Source organism: Mustela nigripes, chromosome 16 (assembly GCF_022355385.1).
Source record: "Mustela nigripes isolate SB6536 chromosome 16, MUSNIG.SB6536, whole genome shotgun sequence".
In the NCBI taxonomy this organism is placed as follows: Eukaryota; Metazoa; Chordata; class Mammalia; order Carnivora; family Mustelidae; genus Mustela; species Mustela nigripes.
This window is the reverse complement of record NC_081572.1, coordinates 48,532,392-48,557,354: the sequence shown is the minus strand read 5'-3', so window position 1 is coordinate 48,557,354 and position 24,963 is coordinate 48,532,392. Positions and strand designations below refer to the sequence as shown.

Here is a 24,963-nt window from a genome sequence, read left to right as displayed (position 1 = left end):
ATGGGGAAATCTTCCAGAACCAGGAGCTTGAGAAGAAAGTTAGGTAGGGAAGCAGTCAGATGTTGGCCCTGGCTTCTCACCCTGAGTCAGAAGTCTCAAGGGGCAAGTCGGTTAGAAACCACAGCATTCCCAGAGCTCCCCAGGCATCAACACGGAAGAGTTTAAGCTTTCTCTGAGACAGATCATGTGAACTGAGTGCTGGGTCAATGTAGACCCTTACTGGCAGGCCTGCAGTATCCGGGGGAGGTGTCTCTAGCATTAAGTGGACCTGAGATAGTATCTTTCACAGGTTATGCTGTGACTCTACACATGCCCAGTGCTGCGAGCAGAGTGGTTAGAACATGGGGGCTGCAGTGTGGGGACTTTGTGAAGAATCAAAAGGCCAGGACCACAATCTTCAGGAGCTGGGGCAAGCAGACCACCACAAAAGGCTAAGGGGGTCACATGCACCTCAGGGTAGACCAACTTAGGGATTGGGGCAAGTACAAGCAGCTATACCCTGTGGAGAGAGCAAGAACAGTGGGCAGATCCAAGCTTCTGCCCTGCTACCACCAAAGAGACATTAAGCTTTCTTCTTGTGGATATCATGTTGGCAGGGTGGGATCCCCAGTAAACAGTAGCCTGGACCCTGGAAGAACAACAGGCTCAAGGGTAGGGCTGTTCTTTATCTTTATCTTTAAGGATATCTTTATCTATTTTATCCAAAGACAATGTTTTGTCCTCAACCAATAGGGCGAAATAATCCTTTTTATTATAAAAATCAGCTCTTGTACACTCTGGGCTATTTTTAATTCAAGAAGAACTTTTTGCATGCCTTTTGTGTGCCAAGCATAGGAAGGAACCTGGGGAAGTATGTAGTGAATCACAGCTTTGGCCTGTGAGTGAAAGAGAGAACATATGGAAAGCCTTTGGCACACAGCAAGTCCTCAATAAATGTGAGTTCTTTTTTTTTTTTCTTGAAAGATTTACTTATTTATTTTAGAAAGAGAGAAGGGGGAAGAGGCCAAGGGGGAGAGAGAGAGAGAGAGAGAGAGAATCTCGAGCAGACTCCCCCCTGAGCATGGAGCCCCATATTGGGCTCAATCCCATGACCCTGAGACCATGACCTGAGCTGAAATCAAGAGTCAGATGCTTAACTGACTGCACCTCCCCCCAGGCACTCTTGGCAGTTCTCTGTTCTACCCTAACCAGTTAGCAGAAAATCTAGGTTAATGCAGAGATTGGAAGATCATGTGATGGGAAGGGTTGGTTTGAATTCATACAGGCTTGAATCACAGGTCAAATGTATTAGTTCCTAGCTGTGTGACCTGGGAAATATTACATCACCTTTCTGAGGCTATGTCTACCCTGTGAAATGATGATGCCTACTTCATAGGGTCATCATGAAGATACAACAAAATAAAGTGCTTGTATGCTGTGTGTAGGTCATCACATTTGATAGAAATCAAGTATCAGGTAACACAAGATCAACAACTCTCAAGGTGACACAAATGATAGACACCGAGTGTCTACTTTGTACAGGACTCTGTTGTGAATGCTGTAAGTGTAAAAAGTCATGTGATTCCACAAGAACCCTAGGAAATGGATGCTATTATTATTCCCGTTTTGTAAATGAGGAAATCTGTTTAAAGACATGTCAAAGTGCCAGAATCATGATTAAAACACAGGTGGTTGAAGTCCAGAGGCTGCAGTCCCCAGTCACTGCACTGCAGGGCAAACATCAGGTGCCAGGCTCCAATCAAAGTCACTAATACAGAGAGACCATTGCATGGAACCTGGTGCATGAGAGAAACTCATTTAAGGGTAGACGTCATTTATGTCCACTGTGTCATTTGGAGTCTGACTGGACTGAACTGAATCCCAGCTCTAATGCTTGCTGGTGACTTAGTGTATTTGCAAGCTATCGATGTGTAAAAATTACCCCCAAACTTAGAGACTTGAAACAAGAAACATTTACCATCTCACCATTTCTGAGTTATAAATCTGAGAGCAGATGAAGTGGGTGGTTCAGGGTCTCTCAGGAAGGTATAGTCAAGATACCAGTTGAAGCTGCATCATCTGAAAGCTTGACTGGGGTGGAAGGGTCTGTTTCTAAGATGGCTCGCTCATGTGACCATCAGGGGAACTTCCGTTCCTCTCTGGATGTTGGCAGGTGGTCAGAGTTCCTTAACATGAAGACCTCTCCATGGGCCTCCTTGAGTGTCCACAAGCATGGCAGGGAGAGAAATGGGAGAGAGAGAGGTCACAATGTTTTATATGACCTATTCTTGGAAGTCACAAACCATCATTTTCACCATAGTATTAATCAGAAGTAAATCCAGCCCATATCTAAGGGCACAGGAATTCGGCTCCATTTCTTGAAGGAAAAAATATTAAAATCATTTGTTTCAAATGACCACACCAAGGGGCAATTATTAATCTCTCAGTGCTTCAGTGCTTTTATCTTTTAAAATGGGTTAATATTAGTATTCTTCATGGCAACTTTGTGGAATTAAGTCAGACAATTCACATAAAGAGCCTAGATGGTGCCTGACACAAGAGTAGGTAAGCATTTGTATGTTAGCTCTGATTACCATTTATTATCAGCTATTCAAACATGGCTGTACCTCTTGTCCCTTAGTCCCAGTGTTGTCACCTGTCAAATGAGATCAGCAATATCTGCTGTGTTCAAGGCACACAAAAATTATTTGTTGAATACTTACACGAATGAATGTATTGAACACAGACTGTATGCCAGGCCCTGTTCTAAGCACTAGGGACATATAACCAAACACACCATGCAACACACATTATCCCTGTGCAACATACATTCTAAAGTAGAGACAAAAAATAAAAACCCATGAGTAAACAATAAAGCAAATAATTTTATTTTTTAAAAGATTTTATTTATTCATTTGAGACAGAGAGAGAGAGAGGGAGGGAGGGAGCAAGAAGCTGAGCCAGAAGCCCAATGTGGGGCTTGATCCCAGGATCTGGAGATCATGACCTGAGCTGAATGCAATCGCTTAACAATCTGAGCCACCCAGGCACCCCTAAAGCAAACCACTTTAGAAATAAAAAGCATGGCGATGTATGCAAAATAGAACAGAATGGGATACCACCAACACACCCACCAGAATGACTAAAAAGACTGACAGCATCAAATGTTGGCAAGTATATGGGACAAACAGAACTCTTATACATTCCCTGTGAGTGTGTAAAATGGTGCAATTGGTTTGAAAAATATCTGCCAGGTTTGTTTTAAGATTTTATTTTAAAATAATCTCTAGGGCACCTGGGTGGCTCAGTGGGTTAAAGCCTCTGCCTTCAGCTCAGGTCATGATCTCAGGGTCCTGGGATCAAGCCCCGCATCAGGCTCTCTGCTCGGAGCCTGCTTCCCCCTCTCTCTCTGCCTGCCTCTCTGCCTACTTGTGATCTCTGTCTGTCAAAAAAATAAATAAGATTTAAAAAAAAAAAACCTAAACACATAACCTTTTTCTAGGACTCAATGATCTCACTTTTAGGTATTTACTCAAGAGAGAAAAAAAGGCGATCTCCGAGTGAGGCAGCAAGATGGACGCGGGATTCTTCCGCGGAACAAGTGCAGAGCAGGATAATCGGTTCAGCAATAAACAGAAGAAGCTACTGAAGCAGCTGAAATTTGCAGAATGCCTAGAAAAAAAGGTGGACATGAGCAAAGTAAATTTGGAGATTATAAAGCCTTGGATAACAAAACGAGTAACGGAAATCCTTGGGTTTGAAGATGATGTTGTGATTGAGTTTATATTCAACCAGCTGGAAGTGAAGAATCCAGACTCCAAAATGATGCAAATCAACCTGACTGGGTTTTTGAATGGAAAAAATTCTAGAGAATTTATGGGAGAACTGTGGCCCCTCCTCTTAAGTGCGCAAGAAAACATCGCTGGAATCCCTTCTGCTTTTCTAGAACTGAAGAAAGAAGAAATAAAACAGAGACAAATTGAACAAGAAAAGTTGGCTTCTATGAAAAAGCAAGATGAAGACAAGGATAAGAGGGATAAGGAAGAAAAAGAAAGCAGCAGAGAAAACAGGGAGAGGTCTCGAAGCCCAAGAAGACGCAAATCCAGATCTCCTTCCCCTAGAAGACGATCTTCCCCTGTCAGGAGAGAGAGAAAGCGCAGTGATTCTCGATCTCCCCGTCACAGAACCAAGAGCCGGAGTCCTTCCCCTGCTCCAGAAAAGAAGGAAAAAACTCCAGAGCTCCCAGAACCATCAGTGAAAGTAAAAGAACCTTCAGTACAAGAGGCCACTTCTACTAGTGACATCCTGAAAGTTCCTAAACCTGAACCTGTACCAGAGCCTAAAGAACCTTCTCCAGAGAAAAATTCCAAAAAAGAAAAGGAGAAGGAGAAGACCCGACCAAGATCTCGGTCACGTTCCAAATCAAGATCCCGGACACGGTCTCGCTTTCCTTCTCATACTCGACCTAGACGACGTCATAGATCCCGATCAAGATCATACTCACCTAGAAGGAGGCCAAGTCTGAGAAGGCGGCCATCTCCTGGAAGAAGAACCCCACCAAGACGAATGCCACCTCCACCCAGGCATAGAAGGAGTAGATCTCCAGTGAGACGAAGAAGGCGTTCATCAGCATCCTTGTCTGGAAGTAGCTCATCATCCTCTTCGTCTCGTTCCTGGTCACCGCCAAAGAGGCCTCCTAAGAGGACATCCAGCCCCCCTCGAAAAACTTGTAGGTTATCTCCTTCAGCGAGTCCTCCCAGGCGAAGGCATAGGCCATCACCTCCAGCAATTCCACTGCCAAAAACTCGTCATTCCCCAACACCCCAGCAGTCAAACCGTACAAGAAAAAGTCGTGTTTCTGTCTCTCCAGGGAGACCTTCAGGTAAAGTGACAAAACATAAAGGTACTGAGAAAAGAGAGTCCCCTTCACCAGCACCTAAGCCTAGAAAAGTAGAGTTATCTGAATCGGAAGAAGATAAAGGTGGCAAAATGGCTGCAGCAGATTCTGTGCAGCAGAGACGTCAGTACAGACGACAGAACCAGCAGTCTTCATCTGATTCTGGCTCCTCTTCTTCCTCAGAAGATGAGCGACCCAAGAGGTCCCATGTGAAGAATGGTGAGGTAGGCAGGCGGTGGAGACATTCCCCTTCCCGGAGTGCCTCTCCATCACCTTGAAAGCGCCAGAAGGAGACTTCCCCTCGCGGTAGATGGAGGAGGAGTCCCTCCCCACCACCCACCAGAAGGCAATGTTCTCCTTCTCCTGCCTCTCCTCCTCCTCGTAGGCGCAGATCTCCCACACCGCCACCACGTCGAAGGACTCCTCCACCACCCCGCCAGCACTCACCTTCTCCAAGAAGATACTCTCCTCCAATACAGAGGAGATACTCTCCTTCCCCGCCTCCAAAGAGAAGAACAGCTTCTCCCCCTCCCCCTCCTAAACGAAGGGCATCACCATCTCCACCACCAAAGCGTCAGGTCTCCCATTCTCCACCTCCCAAACAAAGAAGCTCCTCAGTCACCAAGAGACGTTCGCCTTCATTATCATCAAAGCATAGGAAAGGGTCTTCCCCGAGCCGGTCTGCGCGTGAGCCCCGGTCACCACAACCAAACAAAAGGCATTCGCCCTCACCACGGCCTCGAGCTCCTCAAACCTCCTCAAGCCATCCACCTGTTCGAAGAGGAGCGTCGTCATCACCCCAAAGAAGGCAGTCCCCTTCTCCAAGTATTAGGCCCATTAGGAGAGTCTCCAGGACTCTGGAACCCCAAAAGACAAAAAAGGCTGCCTCACTAAGCCCTCAGTCTGTAAGGAGGGTCTCATCCTCCCGATCTGTCTCAGGATCTCCTGAGCCAGCAGCTAAAAAGCCCCCAGCATCTCAGTCTCCTGTCCAGTCCCAGTCCCCCTCAACCAACTGGTCACCAGCGGTACCAGTCAAAAAGGCTAAAAGCCCAACACCAAGCCCATCTCCAGCGAGGAACTCAGACCCAGAAGGAGGTGGAAAGAAGAAGAAGAAAAAGAAGGACAAGAAACACAAAAAACACAAGAAGGAAAAGGCCGTGGCGGCAGCCGCAGCAGCAGCAGCAGCTATCACCCCTGTGGCCCCCACTGCCCCCACGACCACATCAGCACAGGAGGAACTGGAGGCAGAGCCCGAGCCTAAGAAGGAGACCGAAAGCGAGCCTGAAGACAACCTCGACGACTTAGAAAAGCACCTGCGTGAAAAGGCGCTGAGATCGATGCGGAAGGCTCAAGTGTCCCCACAGTCTTAGGTGGCAATATGTGTCACGATGTACATTTTATTTGGTTTGTACGCAATTCAATTTCAAAATTGCTAAAATGTGTTTGAGCTTTAGACTATAACATTTGTTGTAATAATTGCTAGGTTGAAGTTCACCATGTAAAAAAAGGGGGGGGGCATGGATTTCCATTGCAAACGGTGTCCACAGTGTATTAGTGACATTCTTTCATTGACAGCTGACATAAATTCATTTATAGTGAAATATTTTAAGTCAAAAAAAATTCCCCTTTTTAAAAAAGGGGATTTCAATATTGTTGGCATTCTTATGGTTTCTTTTTAAAGGCCTTGGCTATTCTCAGAGGTTTTCCTTTCTATTCATTTTTTTCTTTATTTTTTTCTCATTTGAGTCTTAGCACCCATTTAAGTTATGATGCTTCCAACCTTGTATGGTTTGCAAGCTTGCCCAGAAATAAGACCACTGTTGAACTACCACAAAAGTATAAATGAATATTTTAATGCCACAATATTTCCTGTTGCCTGTGGAGTCTCTGCTGAAACGAATCAGGATTTGAACTCTAGGATGAGACAAAATGAAAGCATGTTGTTTGCCAGGACACTGTGGGTTTATACTGATGTGTAACAAGTTGATTTGGAACACTGGAATTTCATTCTATTCTGTTTTTTTTTTTTTTTTTTTGTAAAGGCAATTAACTAGTCCCAGGAAGGATCCTTCAGTTATATAAAAGTTTGTTTTATGAAAAAAAAAAAAAAAAGAAAGAGAGAGAGAGAAAAAAAATCCACACAAAGAGTTGTATGATTCATAGCTGCTTTATCCATGATAGTCCAAAACTAGGAATGGCTCGATGCCCATCAATGGGAGAATGGACAAGCTGACATATATTCACGCATTTAAATAGAACTCAGCAATAAAAGAAATTTCTGATACATACAACAACACGAGTGACTCAAAAACATGCGGAGTGGGAGAAGTCAGTCACAAAAAAGTACACAGCATAGGATGCCACTTATAGTCCTAGAATAGGCAAAACTCATTCACAGTGAAAAAAATTAGAATAGTGGGAGACGGGGCTGAAGGAGAAGAAGCGGGATGGAACTTTCTGGGAAGATGGAGATGTTCTACAGCTGCACTGTTTGACATGCTGACCAGACATGTGGATTATTTAAATTATTTAAAGTTAGCTAAAATGGAAAGCTTGGTCCCATAGCTGCAGTAGGCACCTTTTAATTATTCAACAGCCACATATGGCCAGTAGCTACTGTATCTGGATAGCATTGTTCCACATCTTCCTAAGGATGCATCCCTTGGGGATCATTGTCAAAAGTCACAGAATGATGATAAGATTTTTGCATTTCACTTGTAAAATTTACGTTTAAATACATTGAACTCGGGTGCCTGGGCGGCTCAGTGGGTTAAGCCTCTGCCTTTTGCTCAAGTCATGTTTCCAGGGTCCTGGGATTGAGCCTCGGGGTCTCTGCTCAGCGGGGAACCTGCTTCCTCCTCTCTCTCTGCCTGCCTCTCTGCCTACTTGTGATCTCTCTCTGTCAAATAAATAAATAAAATCTTTTTAAAAAATCTCAAAAAAATAAATACATTGAACTCACTTTAAGCTATAGAGGCTGATGTGCTTAGGGGTAACATATACTGATGTCTACAGCTTACTTTGAAATGCCTCCAGGAATAAGATGGACTGATGGAGGGATCGGGAGATGCATTGATGTATGGTAAAGCAAATATAGCAAACTGTTCACCACAGAATCCAGGTGGTGGGTACACGTATCTTCCTCATACAAGTCTTTCAACTCATCTGTGTGAAAACTTTCGTAATACAATTAAGAAGAAAGACAAGGTGACATAATTAAAGAATAAAATCAGGGTAGAGAAACACAGTGGGGAGTCTTAGCTAGGTGGTCAGAGAATAACCAGAAAAGTTTCCTTCCAGAATCACATTCATTTTTTCATTCATTCAGGATGCAGGGATGAATCACACTTGGTCTCTTCCCTTGAATCCAGTTGGTTCCATGAGAGTAACCATTGTGTGAGGGTGCTGAGGACCTACTGTGTGCTTCAGCTGGAGCATGGGTCCGTGGGACACCACAGCTTAAATACTTTTCTTTAAAAAAAAAAAAAAGATTTTATTTATTTATTTGACAGACAGAGATCACAAGTAGGCAGAGAGGCAGGCAGAGAGAGGAGGAAGCAGGCCCCCTGCTGAGCAGAGAGCCTGATGTGGGGCCGGATCCCAGGACCCTGGAATCATGACCTGAGCTGAAGGCAGAGGCTTAACCCACTGAGCCACCCAGGCACCCCCAAATACTTCTCAAACTGTGCTGCGCTGCTTCTTGTGGCCTTCATTATCTCTCTGGCCTGAGAGTGCACCTCCCTACCCTTCCTTCACCATAGTTTCAGACAGATCCAAAACTGTCCCTCCATGAGGGTGGGGACTTTGTTCACCGCTTGATATCCACCACCGAGCACACAGGAAATGTTCAGCAAGTCTGCGCCAAAGAAATATAAGAATGAAAATTGTGGTTTCATTGGCCTCTCCACTCTCTGAGGCCTTGGGGCTTGTTGTTCAAGCTGTCTGGACCCCTAGGTCTCTCTGGTTCTTGCATCCTCTTTTCTCACCATTTCTGTCTTCGCTCCAGCATCCTCTCCTGCAAGAGGCCTTCCCTGAGCGCCCTGCCTGTCTCCCCACCTCTCCAAGGTCATGTCATCCTGCTTTTTGTTTTTTTTTTTTTTTTTTCTTTTCTGTTAAAAAAAAAAAAGAAGAAGAAGAAGAAGAAGGCACTCAAAGCAATCAATACCAGGGTACCAAACAATATGTTTATAGATTTATTTGAAAATCACCAGTTTTATTGAGGCTTCATGATGTTTGCAAGGTATTTATTTGTCCTACTAGTATCAGTCTCTCCCCAGATGTTCACTATAAAGCAGGGAGGCTCTCCGAGTGAACCTCGTCCTTGTTTTCGTTCCTTCATACTACTGTCATCTTTTTTGCCTGTTTTGTACGCTTGGTTGCTTCCCGCCTGTCTCTTCTTCTAAGAGGGACGTTCCAGGATGGCAGGAACTTGTCCGTTTTGTCGGCAGCCCCATACGGTAAGTGCTCAGCGACACAGCCTTGCTCCATCAGCGGGCACAGCTCCCGCAGCCTCGCTGCTGCAGTGGGAGGAGGGAGCCCAGGTCCACGGTCCAGGCAGAAGATGCTAGTGGAGAGTCTGGGACTGTGGACAGTCCCCAAAGCCACGCCCCCGAGCCCCGCCTCCGCCCGGGCGCGTGCCGCAGCCTCGATCTGGTGCCAGAGCCTGCGCGCTCGCGCTCCGAGCGCCCCGCGCCCCGCGCCTCCCCCGCGCTCCTCGCGCTCCCCGCGCGCCCCGGCCGGCGGGGGTTTCTTCCCTTCCTACCCCACTGCTGTCATGTCTCCCGGCCCGGCGCGGCGGTGTGGCGCGGCCCAGGTCCCGGCGCCCGCGTCGAGCGACCTCCTGGGGCCATGATCCGGCTCGGCGGCTGGTGTGCGCGGCGGCCCCGCAGCGCGGCGTGCCCGGCGGGGCAGCGCTGGGGGTCAGGCGGACCGGCGGGCCGGGCGGGCGGCCGCGCCCTGCGGGTGCTGGTGGACATGGATGGCGTCCTGGCCGACTTCGAGGGCGGCTTCCTCAGGAAGTTCCGCGCGCGCTTCCCCGACCAGCCTTTCATCGCGCTGGAGGACCGGCGCGGCTTCTGGTTGTCCGAGCAGTACGGCCGCCTGCAGCCCGGCCTGAGCGTGAGCATCCCCCGCCCTGGTCCCGCTCGTCGCCCGCCGCGGGGCCGCCGTTCTCGCTCTGGGGCCCCGAGCCCAGCCGAGCCCGGAGGGACTGCGGCCCTCCTTCCCGGTCCTGGACCGGGAGCCCGCGTGACCTTGGTTGGGTCACCTCCCCGAGCCTCGGAGTGGTCCTCTCGTAAGACAGGGGGGCCTGGGGAGGGGTCCGGGGAGGACCCAGGGCGCCGCGCCCCGCGCAGCCCCACGCGCGGGAACTGTTGGCTGTCATCGAGGGCTTCTCAAAAGTCAGGAGAATGCGAAGCGTAAAATACGAACTCTGTCTTTAGCTGACTTTTTAATTTTTGGCCGCAAGTCCTGAAATTCTTTAAATGAAATAAACGTCACAAGTAAAGTCCTCTTTGACCCCGGCCACAGTCACACGCCCGTTTCTTCATCCTCATGAATTTGATGAGTGTCTTTGCCGTTCTTTTTTGCCCTTTTTCCGTGAATGCATAGCTCCCAGTGGTATTTGAGGCCCAGAGACGTTGAATGACTTTCTGGACATCACACAATGAGTCAATAGTCAAGATGGGGAGGGTTCAACTCCTTGGTTTACCCCCTTGCTTGGGTGGCCCTGCTGAACCTGAGCCCATCACATCCCCCTGACTCCTGCTGTGCTTTGCTCTCCAAGTCCAGGATGGATGGAGGGGAAATATCCAGGCTTGTTTCTAGACAGATGGCTTAGTTTTTTAGTTGAAACTATTTCGGGAAAGGAACGGAATTTTGCCTTGCACAAACTTAAAGAGGCGGGGTATTTTCCGGCATCTTTTGCTTGCCTACCCAGGGTCACCACCAGAAATTTGATGATGATGATATTCGAGCCTAATTTGTACCACAGGTTGACTGCATGGTCTCCCATGTGAGGCAGACATTGTTATCTTCATTATGCAGATGAGGAAACTAGTCCCAAGCCCCGTAGCTAGGATTCCAACCTGTCTGCCTGCCTGCCCAAGCACATTTAGCCTTCCCCACCCACAAAGTCCTCTTCTTTGTCCTGCTCTAACAAGTGGCATTTCTTTTGACTTAAAAAAGGTAACTTAACCATAATTGGCAGCTGTGAAACAGAAAATCAAGTGCCACGGCTCTTCCTCACCACCAGGTACTTGAGGAAGGTGACTTTCCCAGAGCTCTGCATGCTTGCTTCTCCCAACTCTAACACCCAATTACCAACTTCAAGCTGGAGAGAATACCCTCGTGGTTTCTGTAGCCTCAGTAACAGACTCCCCTGCTCCGTGTGGGTGTTGGTGTATAGACAGTACACAGTGCCGACAGTCTGGGCACCTCATTCCCTCCCAGGAGTATACTGAGGTGAGGACATAAAGCCTACCCCAACTCTGAAAAGGACAGAAGTCTTTGTAGTCCTTTGTACAGACATGCAGGCTCCACATCTAAGGAGATCAATTCACCATTTTCTAAGGGCGAGGCAAAGGAAAGGGGCTCCTGGGACACGAAGGAGGCAGTTCTGCTCCTGGGAACATTGCAAGATTTTCATAGATGAACACATCCCCTTGGTTCCCAGCAAAGCTCCCAGCAGATGTCCCTGGGTCTCCCCTTGGCTGAGCTGGCCCAGCACCTAGAGTTAAAAACAGCTGATGCACCAACCCACCTTAATTATGAAGGCATTTCTGCTTTACAAAATACCACTCTATTGGTATCCCCTTTGATCTTCTCAGGGCTCGGAAAGGTAAAGAGAGCGGAGATGGAAGGCAAAGCTCATTTTAACCGACTTAGAATCCCGCAGTGTTAAGACAGTTGAGGAATTCAGCCCAGAGGGAGGAAGTGCCTTAAGCAGGGTTTCAGAGCCAAGTTAGTGATAGAGGGAGAGAGGGGATGCTGGGACACCGATTACTGAGGCAAGGCGGTGAGGCCAAGGTCATGCAGCTGGGGCCATGCAGTACCCGACTTAATCCTGCATCATGTATGCTTTCCCCTGAGTCCCACTGCCTCCCTGTGAGTCAGAAGCCCTGAGTCAAGTTCTGATAGTATCACCGGTAAGCGGCCTTGTAAACAATCCTCTGTAAGCCTCTTTCCTTATCAGTAAACTGGGATAGTGATTCTTGCCCCTTGCGGGAGGTGACAGCCTAACAAGAGAGACCGTCTATTAGCAATCACTGCTCATTTGCTTCAGCCCACATAGTTCGCAGGCATAATGCCAGTGTGATCTCAGGGCACTCCGCCTCTAAGGGGGACATGGTGGTGGTGCTTGTTCCAGAGTGTGCGGTTTCTGGCCTGGCAGAGACACCCCCAGCTGCCCACATGGGATTTAGGTCCCGTTCCTCGGAGTCTGGGGGGTCTGTCTTCCCTCCCCTTGTCCTGGGCCTGGAAAAGTGTAACATTCTGCAAACTCAATTTTAGCCCAGTGACATAAGGCAGAACCTTGTAGCTTCGTAGCTGGGAGATGGTGTTCAGCTCTAAGCAATGTTTTGCCGTGTGGCCTTGAGTAAATCCCTTCCCCATTCAGAGCCTTGATTTTCTCATACGAATAATGAGGGCCTGGGTTTTTGGCTTTCAGACTTTAAAAGCAGTAGAATGCTTTTTAAACAAAGTACTTAATGATGTACCAATGCGGAAGACAGATATAAGAGCTGTTCCAGTTGATGTGGGGGAGGAACCTAGAGTTCTGCTCATCTGGCCTGCCACTCGGCCCCCGGCCCCCCTTACCCCACACGGCACAACAGGGCTCTTAAGAATCTCTGAGTTTCTCCAGCTCTTGAACTTAAGGACTCTAGAGCCATGGCAAGACCTGGTCTACCTCAGAGGCCCTGAGTGAGATGCTTCTAGCCGTTAGAATCAAGCAAGCACACAATTCACGATGACTTGCCTTTGGTCCCAGACAGCTCTAGCCATGCCTAAAGGAGAGCAGGCTTTGGAATCCATAGCTCCTGATCCCTTACCTGGTCTCTGCTGGATCCTTGCAGAAGTCAGACCCCCTGGAGAGGGGCTGGAACACACAGGTGCTCCCCCCAGGATACGACCTTGGGTGTGTGTGTGTTTGCAGGAGGGGAATGTGGAAGGCTCACACTCTTCTTGTCAACAGCTCTTCCCAGCTGTGACATCGTCTCTGTGGTGAGGCAATGTGCGGAATCCCCTGAGGTCACCCACTTCTCTCTCGTCTTCTTAGGAGAAGGCCATTAGCATATGGGAATCAGAAAATTTTTTTCTTGACCTGGAGCCTCTCCCAGGGGCTGTGGAAGCTGTGAAGCAGATGGCCAACCTAGAAAAGTAAGTTTGTCTTCCTGCCTGTGCTTTTGTGCCTTCCTCTTGTCAGCGCCTACCCTACTCTTCTGCTTCTTGCACCCCCCCTCCACCGCATCCCTTGCTCCTCTCTCTTCACCCCTGCACAGGTCCATGCTTGTTCCTTTGGTGCTCAACCTGGTAAAACCCTGAGTGAAACGGACTCAGCTGGTAAGCAAGTGAGGCGTTTTGATCTGGTAACAGGAGAAAATATTGAGTCTAACTGGATCTGGTTGACTGGGTGCCATACATGCATTTATTCAGCAAATAACTGAGAACCAACTGTTAGATGCTATAGGACACAAGTGATTCAGAGATGACCAAAGTGGTCCTGCCCTCATGGAGCTCACAGAGCAGACATTAAACAAAGAATCTCACAAGCAAAGATAAGCACGGATTGTGATAAGTGCTAAAAAGGAACAGAGGAAGGAGTACAATGAGGTCTAACAGAAGACCTAACAACACATGGTGAGGACGCAGCTGAAGGAGCAGTGTGTGAGGTATTTCTGTTTCGTTCTAGTGAAGTTGCTGCTTCTGGGAGCTGAAGCCCCAGTTCCATAACTGTTCACTAAAACCCATTAGCAGTTACAGATGATGTGCTTCCCAGAGGACGACATAAAAAACAACAGCCATATTGAGATATAATTCATATACCCTCCACCCATTTAAAGTGTACAATTCAGTGATTTTTAAGTCTGTGCCCAGAGTTGTAGTCGATTTCCAAAAACTTTCAACAGCCCCAAAAGAAACCCTGTACCCATGAGCAGTCACTACCTCTTCCCCCTCCTTCCCCTGCTGCCTCAGGCAGCTGCTGTCTTCTTTAGAGCTCTGTAGATTTGCCTGTGCTGAACATATTGTGTATATTTCACGTACATTTCACATAGTACTCTATGTGGTCTTTTGTGATTGACTTCTTTTTTGCAACATTGTGTTTTCTGGGTCATCTCTTTTATAGCACAAATCTGTACTTCATTCCCTTTCATGGCTGAGTAATATTCTGCTGTATGGCCATGACACATTGTTGTCTATCTGTTCATCAGTTGGTAGACACTGCGTTTATTTCTGCTTCTTAGGTATTAAGAATAATACTGCTGTAAGCACTCATGTATGAGTCTTTTTTATGAATGTCCGTTTTCATGTATAGGTTGTATAAACCTAGGAGAAGAATCACTGGGTCATGTGATAAATTCCTGTTTAACATTTTGGGGACTGCCAAGCTGTTTTCCAAAGTGACAGTACCATCTGACATTCTAATTAGCAATGTGTGAGGGTTCCAACTTCACACCCTTGCCAACACTTGTGGTCTTTTTTATTCTAGCCATCCTAGTGGGTGTGAAGGGGTATCTCATCATGGTTTTGATCTGCATTTCTCTGATGGGTAATGATGTGAGCATCTTCTTCTGTGTTTTTGGCCATTGTTTTTGTTTTTTGGAGAATTATCGTTTTTTTGCTATTTTTTTCAATTGGTTTATTTATCTTTTTATTGCTAATTTTTAAGATCTCTTTATATATTTTATTTTTTTAAGAAGGTTTGTTTATTTGAGAGAGAGAGAATGAGTAAAAAAAGGGGCAGAGGGAGAAGCAGACTCTTTGGGAAGCAGGGAGCCTGATGAAGTACTTGATCCCAGGACCCCCAGGTCATGACCTGAACTGAAAGCAGACACCTAACTGACTGAGCCACCCATGCACACGAAGAATTCTTTACATATTTTAGATGATAAGTCCCTTATCAGATATATGACTTGCAAATATATTCTCTCATTCTGTGGATTGTTGTTTTAATCTCTTTGTGGTATCCTTTGAAACCCAAAGTTTTCATGTGGATGTTAAATTTACGTGTTTTTTTTCTTTTTTAAAGATTTTATTTATTTATTACATAGAGAGAAAGAACATGGGGGGGTAGTGTTAGAGGGAGAAGCAGACTCCCTGCTGAGCAGGGAGCCCGATGTGGGACTCAATCCCAGGACCCTGTGGTCATGACCTGAGCAGAAGGCAGATGCTTACCAACTGAGCCACGCAGGCATTCTCTTCTTTCTTTCTTTCTTTCTTTCTTTCTTTTTTTTTTTTTTGAAGATTTTATTTATTTATTTGAGAAAGAGAGCATGAGCAGGGGCAGAGGGAGAGGGAGAGGGAGAAACAGACTCCCCACTGAGCAGGGAGCCTGCCACGGGGCATGATTCTAGGACCTTGGGATCATGACCTGAGCCAAAGGCAGACTCTGAACTGACTGAGCCACCCAGGTGCCCCTGTGTTTGTTTTTTTTTTTCCTTGGGTTATTTGTATTATTGGTTTCATATCTAAGGATTGTTTGCCTAATCCAAAGTCACAAAGACTTGCTCCTATGTTTTCCTGTATGAGTTTTATGGTTTTAGCTCTTACATTCAGGTCTTTGAACTGTTTTGAGTTAATTTCTCAATATGGTGTGAGGAAGGCATCCTACCTCATTCTTTTGCATGTAGAGACCCACTTTTTAGTACCATTTCTTGAAAAGACTCTTCCCCACCCCCACCCCACCCACTGAATTGTTTTGGTTTCCTTGGCAAACATGGACTGCCCATCAATGTTAGAATTTATTTTTAGGTCTGTATATACTTTTATTGGTCACAGTTTTGCTTGAATTTACCAATCTGAAACACCAATGAAACATAAGGTATGGCTTGGTCTTTATTGTGTCATATAAATGCCTCCAAAAATCATAAGCGTTCAAAGTTCTGACCTGATAAATTGGCATCAGTGGGACACAAAATGCTTAGAGTTTGAGTTGAATTGTGGACTTGTTCAGCAATTTATTTTTTAGACTTGAGTCAGGCCGTGCGGAGTAGTCTGTTTCATTCTGGTTTAGGATTTGAACTTGATTTATAGTGGAGTATTTTTGTATAACATTTTGCAGCTGCAGGAAGAGCCCAGAGAGGCAAATCAGTGTATTTGCACTGCAGCTTTTCAAAACCCTATTTGTGTCTAGATTAGCATTTCCTGGACCACATTCAGCCAACTGTATCCTGAGGCGCTAGATGGCATAGTGGTAGAGGTTATGTCCTAACTGGAGTGAGATTGCCCAGGCTGGAGCCTGGGATTTTCTAGAACCTAATCCTCAGATGTTGGGCACGTTATTAAGTTTTCTGGGCCTCAGTTTCTTCAACTGTGAAATGAGGGGAACAAAAAAAGCCTCACTATGGCACCTGGCACATAGTAGGTGCTCAGTAAACATTAGCTGCAGTTGTTAGTATTCTGCAAGATTTAATAGGTCTGCAACAAAAAAGCGTTCTTTAAGTATAACAGTGTGAGGGACATTAGATTAGAAGGTTTCTTTACCACAGGACTTCGAAGGGCTTCAGGTTTGCTAGTATGCATTGTGATTCTTCACAAGCAGAGGATGAAGCTTTTCTTTACATGTTTTAGTTCTAGTTCTAGTCCAGAACTCTCTTTCCCACAGCTTCCCTGTGAACCCTTTTGTGAAAATGCAAGTCTAGACCATACCAGCAGTCTGTTACCTCCATTTTGGCTCTCAACGGGGTGGCTTCCCAAGGTCAGTTCACGCCCAAAGTGTGGACAGAGACAGAGGTCTAGTCTGTAACTAAGTGGATAGCTTTGTGTCTGGTGCTGATGTAGCTGGAAACCAAGATTTAAAATGTTACTGAAGGCATATTTGTAAGGCAGCTGCTATGGGCGGGACCCTCTACCAGATGCCGCAGATACAGAAGTAGATAAGACACAGTTCTGGCCTTCGAGGAGTTCACTAGGAATCCAAGGACTAGAACATAGATACAAAAGCGATGTGGTAGATGTATGCGGGTGGAGACAGGCAGGGCAGCTCCCCAAGGCGGGGGGAAGGCAGGGACCTTGGAGCCCTTGTGCTGAACAATGAAAAGAGATCTGCCAGGTGGAGAAGGCAAAGGGGTTCCCGGTAGGAGAGGAACAGTGAGCAAACACCTTATCTGCCCGCTGTCCTATAACCGCCTCCCTGGAAGGCTGTGGACCGGCTCGTGGAGCACTCAGTGCAAGGCTGTGTCTCCCTGGGCCTCATCTAATGTCCAAGAGCTTCCTTGGAACATCTTCAGGGGCGACTACCCTTTATTCAGTATATACGAGTGTATTCATATGAAACACTCCAACAGTAGGAACATACGTGAAAAAAATGTGAGTTGCCCATTTTGTCCCTCTCTCCCCATGCACATCTCCCCCCATCCTGCTCTTCGTGTCCTGGTGAGCAATGCAGGGCACGTGCTTCCAGACCTTCTCAAATGCATTTACATAGGTATTTGTATTGTAGGTTTGTAAACTTATCCCTTCTACTCAGCAGCCAGAGTGATATTTCTAAACGGAATTCTGCTGATGTGTGTCCCCTCTTAAAACTCTCTCTTGGCTTCTTTTTTACACTCCAATAAAACCCGAACTCAGCCAGGCTTGCAAGGTGGTCTGCGACCTGGCCGTGCTACCCTCTGATCTCTTTGCACCTGTTCCAACCACGCTGGCTGAGTTTCTGCCTGTGGATGCGCCAGGCTCCTTTCTGATCTCACAGCCTTTGTTCCTGACATACCCTCCTGGAATGTTTCTCCCCGAGTACTTGGCACGTGGCCACATTGTTTTTAATCCTTCCGCTCTGAACACCTTGTGTGTCACCATCTCAGAGAGGCCATCCTGCCGTAGCTAAAGGCGCTGCTGTCCCCAGCTAGTCGTTTTGCCGCACTCCCCCCAACCAACCAACACCCCCCGCCCCCGGCTAAGCCAAAGTTGTGTGTGTGTGTGTTTGTCCCTTCCTCTGTCAAATGTCAGCTCCCTGAGGGATCATTTGGTCCCTAGAGTGCTGCCTGGCACGTGGCACACACTCAGGCATCTGCTGAAGAGACATTCACATCACAGCATCATAGTTGTTGCTTATAAAATAGGATTGCTCTCGTCTATAGGACGACACTGCTTTCTCTCTTTTACTTAACAATATGTGTTCGCTAAAAATAATTTTTGTCTAGGTATAATTAACACATGAGTTCTCTTAGTTTCAGGTGGGCCATATAGTCCACAATTGTATACGTTACTCAGGCTCATTCCCATAAGTGTAGTCTTTTATTTTAAATATTTATTTATTTGAGAGTGAGCGAGCATGTGCACACGAGTGGGGGAAGGGACCAAGGGAGAGACTCCCCAAGCAGACTCCCGGCTGATCAGAGCCTGATGAGGGCATTGATCTCATGACCCTGAGGTCATGACTCTGAGATCATGACACCGGAAAGCGAGAGGTGGACGCTTAACTGACTGAGCCCCCTGGGTGCCCTGAGCAAGTACTTTGGCGCTGGGGACTCCATACAGTTTACTAGTTTCATTCAGGGTAACACTGATGGGGGATCAGGTGGCTGAGGATCCTGGGTTGTGTTGTTGTTCTCTGCAAAGTCCTGATCTTAAGCCACAGATTTTATAGAGCAAGGGGATGTACAGAGCGGATTGTGAAGTCAAACATTTGACAGATCTCATGGTGCCATCTGTGTGCTGAAAGAGGGTGGGGAAGAAACTATGTTACCTCTTCTAGTTATCTAAACAACTTTAGGGAGATCAGAAAAAGCCTTCCCGTGTTCCGGTCAGGGCACATGTTAACCTCCCAGAGGCCTGGAACACGTATCCCTAAGGGAGGTCATTATGTGGACAGGAACAAGATGGAGTCAGTGTTGTCAGCCCGCCTACAGGAGCCTGGTGTAGCAGGCGATGTATTCATTCACCCTGTTTTGTGTCACTTACTATGTCCCTGCCACTGTGCTAGTCCTGGGGATCTATTTGTAAATAAGAGACCCAACCTAAGGTCTCAGGTCTTGAGGAGTTTTCATTGAAGTGTGGGGGGGGGGGGCTGGCAAGTAAGAAGAAAGATAATTTTAGTTTGCAGCAAGCTTCATGAAAGAAATAGGCCATGTGTTTGAAACTAAATGGGGGAAAGGGCTACTTTGGGCGGGGTGGAAAGGTGTCTCTGAGAATGTGACAGGGGACTTCAGAACTTAATGTTAAGATGAACTAGTTATTAAGAAGCCAGGGTGCAGAGGTCCTTAGATGGGCAAGGATTTTGCTTACTTGAGTAATATTTTGGAGGAGACCAGTATGGCTAGAGTTCAGTGAGCTTGACAGGGATGGGACGGACAGGGCCCTGGTGGACTGAAGAGGCAGTGATGTGATTTAACTTAGTTCTTTTTTTTTTTTTAAGATTTTATTTATTAATTTGACATAGAGAGACACAGCGAGAGAGGGAACACAAGCAGGGAATGTGGGAGAGGGAGAAGCAGGCTTCCCACTGAGCAGGGAGCCGGATGTGGGTCTCGATCCCAGGAGCCTGAGATCATGACCTGAGCCGAAGGCAGACGCTTAACGACTGAGCCACCCAGGCGCCCCTTAACTTAGGTTTTAAAAACAATATGGGCTTGGGGTGATAAGTTTGGACAGGTATTTCTCCAAAAAAGATAACCAATGGCCAATGAATGCATGAAAATTGGCCCGAATATCATTAGTCTGTTGTGAAATGCAAATCAAAACCACAGTCATACCACTTCACACCCACTAGAATGACAATAATGTAAAAAAAAAAAAAAAAAAAAAGAGGGGGCACCTGGGTGGCTCAGTCAATTAGGCATCTGCTTTTGGCTCAGGTCATGATCCTGGAGTCCTGGGATCCAGTCCCACATCAGGCTCCCTGCTCACGACCCTCCCCTCTCTCATACTTTCTCTTTCTCTCTAATAAATAAATAAGATCTTTAAGGTGGGGGGGTAGGCACTTGGGTGGCTCAGTCATTAACAGCCTGCCTTTGGCTCAGGTCATGATCCCGGGGTCCTGGGATCAAGCCGCACATCGGGCTCCCAGCTCCACGGGAAGCCTGCTTCTCCCTCTCCCACTCCCCCTGCCTGTGTTCCCTCTCTCGCTGTCTCTCTCTCCCTGTCAAATAAATAAAATCTTAAAAAAAAAAAAAAAGACAATCGTGTTACCAAGGATGGAGAACATTTGGACTCCTTATCATCACTGATGGGATTGGAAAAATGGTGCGGCTGCTGTGGCAAACACTTGGGAAAACATTTCCTCCAAATGGTAAATACGGAGTTACCATATGAGCCCACAGTCGCACTCCTGGGCGTATGCTTGAGAGAAATGAAAACATGCGTCCACACAAAAACTTGTGCATGAATGTTGCTAGCAGCATTGTTCGTAATAGCCAAAATGTAAAAACAACCCACATGCCCATCAGCTGATACATGTGTGAACAAATGAGGTCCATCCATCCCCACGCACTGGGATATTACTCAGCAGGTAAAAGGCGTGAAGCCCGGGTACGTTCTACAGTGTGGGTCACCCTTGGAAACCTTTTTCTGAATGAAGGAGGCCAGCAGCAAAGATCGTGCACTATCGGATTCTGTGTATGTGAAATATCCGGAACAGAGATAGGAAGTAGGTTGGTGTTCTCCTAAGGCCAAGGGCAGAACGCAGAGTAACTGCTAGTGGACGCAAGGTTCCTTTTGGGGCCGTGGAAATGTTCTGGTGATTGTTGTCAAAGTCTGCAAATGTAGTAATATCCATTGGATTACAAACTGAAAATGGGCGGCTGTTAAGATTTAGGAATTAAATCTCCATGAAGTTGGTTTTTTTTTTTACTTTTTTTCCAACTTAAAAAAAAAGATTTTTATTTATTTATTTGATAGAGAGAGAGAGTACAAGTAGGCAGAAAGGCAGGCAGAGAGAGAGGGGGAAGCAGGCTCCCCGCTGAGCAGAGAGTCTGATGCGGGTTTGGATCCCAGGACCCTGAGATCACGACCCGAGCCAAAGGCAGAGGCTTAACCCACTGAGCCACCCATGTGCCCCTGTTTTTTACTTTTTATTTATCTTTTTAAGATTTTATTTATTTATTTGACACAGAGAAAAAACAAGAGAGAGAGAGACAGAGACAGAGAGCGAGCATAAGCAGGGAGAGCTGCAGGCAAGGGAGAAGCAGGCTCCCCACTGAGCAAGGAGCCTGACTCGGGGCTTGATCCCAGGATCCTGGGACCATGACCGGAGCTGAAGGCAGCCACTTAACTGATTGAGCCACCCAGGTGCCCCTATGAAACTGTTTTTTTTTTTTTTTTTTTTAAACGAGTCTGCCCCCAAAGAAAGAAAACAAAAACAACCAATTTTGGATGAATTTAATAACATGAGTGAGTCCCAGAAATACCTTTACTGGACGGAAGAAGCCAGACAAAAAGAGCATAGACTCTGTGTTTCCATTTATATAAGATTCTAGAACATACAGTCTGGTCTGTGGTGACAGAGAGCGGATCAGTGGTTCCCTGGGGCCTGGGGCCGGCGTAGGGACAAGGAGGGGCAGGTGGAGAGAATACAGGAGGGGGCCCAGAAAATTTAGTGGACTATTTATTATCTCGATTGTGGAGATCTGTGTTTCCCATGCAACTTACCACATTCTACCTGTGTAGTTTACTGCATGTTAATCACACCTCAGAGAAGCTGTTTAAAAATAATCCGTCCAGGGGCCCCGGGTGGCTCAGTCAGTTGAGCGTCTGACTCTTGGTTTTGGCTCAGGGCATGGTCTCAGGGTTGTGAGATCAAGCCCTGCTTTGGACTCTGCTCAGCACTGAGTCTGCTTCAGATTCTCTCTCTTTCTGCCTCCCCCTCTGCCTCCCTCTGTCTCCGCTCACACAGTCGCTCTCTCTCTCTCTCGAATAAATAAAAAGAAAATCTCAAAAAAAAAAAAAAATCATCAGTCTGGATGCTGGGTGGAGAAAGGCTTGGCGGGGGCAGAATTGGAAGGAGAGGAACCATGAGAGGTGGCAGTCCTTAAGACTGGGGTGGCGACCACAGAGGGAAGTTGATGGAATGAAACACACGTTGAGGAAGAACCCATAGATCTGGCGATGGATACTGAGAGTTGGGGGAAGGGTAAGAAAAGCGGTGATCTTTAGGTTTTTGCTTGAGCAGCTGGCTCTATGTAATAGTGCCATCAACAGGAGAAGGAGCAGGTTTAGGGAGTAGGGAGAATGTCATGTGCCATTTTGGAAAAACCAAGGGTTGGTGAGATGCACACGCAGAGATATTCGGCAGGATATTAAGGACGTAAGGCTGGCCCTTGGGTATAGGGCTGAATGGTGAAGGTAAGTTGGGAGGGGGCACCTTGTGTAAAGCCTTGGATGACATCACGGAGCAGGAACTGTAGATGAAGAACCCCTGAGTGGTTCTTCAGAATCACCAGGGAGGCCAGGAGATCATGCTGAGGTGGCTAACGACGGGCAGGCAGGTGTGCCGGGATAGGAGCTCCCACAGAGGAGGGCAGGGCGACTTGAGTGCTGGTGGGCCAGAGAAGGAGAGGGCAGTGTGCGTTGGCTACAGTAATGTGAGGGTCCTTGATGACAACAGGCACTTTTTGGGGAGTGGAGGGGATGGACCCCAGGTTGGGGTGGATCGAAGCACACACAGGAGGTGAGGAAGTGGGGTCAGCAGGTGCAGGGCGCTTGGTAGATGTCTTGGGAGCAGAGAGATGGGAGGTCACGGGAGCGGGTATGAGGTCAAGGTCGTGTGTGTGTGTGTGTGTGTGTGTGTATGTATGTATGTATGTTTTGAGATGCAAGAGAGCAGCACATGTTTGAATGAGTTGTGGGGAAGAGCAGTCCCGGGAAAGGGAATATGGAAGGGTAGCTCCTCCTTGTGAAGAGGGGGGGATGGAATCCAGCGCACAAATGAAGGGCTTGCCTTGACAGGCGGGAGGATTGGCTGTTCCTCCGTGCAGCGGAAAGGTAGAAGGAAGATCAGATATGGACGTGGTTCTAGATTCCACCATGAGAAGCCAGGGAGTCTCAGAACCGAGAAGGTGGCGGTCACGGGTGTGGTGCGTGGCGGCTGTGCTGGAGACGAGTAAGGCGATCACATGCCAGGGCCCTGGGGACAGGCTGCCTGGCGATGGCACCCTTGCCTTGGGGCTGTGGTTATGAATTTAAGGTGAAAATGCCCAAACCTGATGATGTGAGCATTTTGTTTTGTTTTGGTTTTGGTTTTTACCCCCCAGCATCATGTGGTTGCTTGGGTGCAGGTCGAAGAAGCTGGAAAGTCAGGTTCTTTCCGTTCCCAGTGGAGGAAGAACCAGCAGGGGGATGACAGTGGGGCTCCAGGGGTCCCAGGGAGGATGGAGGCACGCTGAGCCTTGGCGGAGGACGGCAGGTGGCAGGGTGGTGACAGCAGGGGGAATGGCCACACGCAGAGGGGGAGGGAGGAGGAGCCCCCTCCTCTCGGCCAGGCTCAGCCCACGTAGTCACGGGGCACGGGCTTCACCGAGTCAGGGATTTTGAAGGACTTGCTGGATGGACTGGGGGGCCGAGGTGACCCGACCAAACAATGTTGCTGGAGGCTCTTGGTCTCCTTTGGAGAAAAGCTTCATAGACTATGGTTATGTAGCATGATGAAGGAATGATGCTTTGTCAGCCGTCTGGAGCCTGTCTGGTTGGATCCGATTTCTCGTGGTTTTGTTTTGGAGTACTGCCTGGACAGGCCTCTGACTTTGCTCCTAGTTGACCATGTCGTCTTCTCGTCCGGCCTCCAGGCATCCCATTAAGTCCTAACTGACCACCCACTCTAACGGGAGGAATGGTCTGGAAGTGACAAGGGAGGGCGAGGGAGACCCTCCACACCTTGTGTGTCTGTAGCAGGTGGGGCATGGGGGAAACACAGCTTCGTCTCCAATACGCACAGGGAAGGCGGCTTCCTCGTGTGGGGCCAGCTTTCAGCACGGGCAGGAGGCAAGAGAACAGGGAGGAGAGGCCGAGGACCTAGGGGACCGGCCACGGGAGGGGACAGTGAGGTTGGCAGAGGCCGAGAGAACCGAGTCTCGGGTTAACTAGGAGGCCCGTGCTCTCCGCCGAGGGACCTGGCAGTCTGATGTAGGCAGGACTCTCAGGGGACTAATTTGCCAAAGAGCAAAGGAGCCTGGAAAATCTAGCCTTCCACAGGCTGAGTGTGCGGAGCCATCCGTGGCGGCTTTCTGTGGGTGCTGGGGACCAGAGGGCTCTGTTGGTGAGGTTCTGGGGCCTGGGGCCCTCGCAGTCAGCTCCCCCTCTGTCACCAGACTGTGGGAGGGGGCGGTCCTCAGCAGACCCCTTGCCCATTGTGAGGGAGCTGAGCCTGGCCGAGAGGAGGGGGCTCCTCCTCCCTCCCCCTCTGCCAGTGGGCTTAGCGGGCACACTTGACCAGAAGACTGTCCCTCGTGGGGTTCTTTGCTTTGCAATGCACGAGGCCCACAAGTGACTTGCTGTGCACCTCTTTCATGCCTCTCTTACGGCAGATGCTCCTTTCTCTCCATATTTCTCCATTCAGATTCCAGAGAGCGCGGGTGCTTCACCCAATTAAGCTCGGGCTCCGGCCATGCAGAATTGCCATGCATGGACGCCCATCCCCGAGCTGCTCGCTGGGCCAGAGGAGAGGTCACACGCGGCTGCTCAGGGCTGGGGGACAGGATGTGTCTGGCTGGGAGAGCAGTGTGGGGCAGTGGGTTTTCCTGTTCCAGTAATGGGCGCACACCGGGAGGGCCTGACGCAGGGGAGCAGGGGTGGCGAAGGCTGAGCAGACGTGGGGGCTCAGTCTGACTCTCCTTCCTCTCTCTCACAGCACCGATGTCTTCATCTGCACGAGCCCCATGAGGACATACAAGTATTGTCCCTATGAAAAGGTAAGATGTGCAGCCTCCTCTCACCTTGACCCC

The 24,963-nt window shown here is 48.0% G+C and overlaps 2 protein-coding genes across 3 annotated transcripts in view; both read left to right on the top strand.

The window, feature by feature from the left end:
- Nucleotides 1-3,534: 3,534 nt before the first annotated feature.
- LOC132004432 (serine/arginine repetitive matrix protein 1-like) lies at nucleotides 3,535-6,375 on the top strand. Its single transcript, XM_059380857.1, is given in 1 exon segment — nucleotides 3,535-6,375. A coding segment is annotated over 1 exon segment (2,694 nt). The 5' UTR covers nucleotides 3,535-3,552; the 3' UTR covers nucleotides 6,247-6,375.
- Nucleotides 6,376-9,153: 2,778 nt separating this feature from the next.
- Nucleotides 9,154-24,963, top strand: part of NT5M (5',3'-nucleotidase, mitochondrial) — a 38,420-nt gene continuing 22,610 nt past the window's right edge. Inside the window, exons 1-3 of one of the 2 annotated variants that reach the window (XM_059378763.1) lie at nucleotides 9,154-9,994; nucleotides 13,152-13,252; nucleotides 24,870-24,930. In XM_059378763.1, the coding sequence (XP_059234746.1) occupies nucleotides 9,725-9,994; nucleotides 13,152-13,252; nucleotides 24,870-24,930 (432 nt within the window). In that variant the 5' untranslated portion in view covers nucleotides 9,154-9,724. The remainder of the gene's footprint in view (nucleotides 9,995-13,151; nucleotides 13,253-24,869; nucleotides 24,931-24,963) is intronic. The other variant, XM_059378764.1, reaches the window with a different exon arrangement.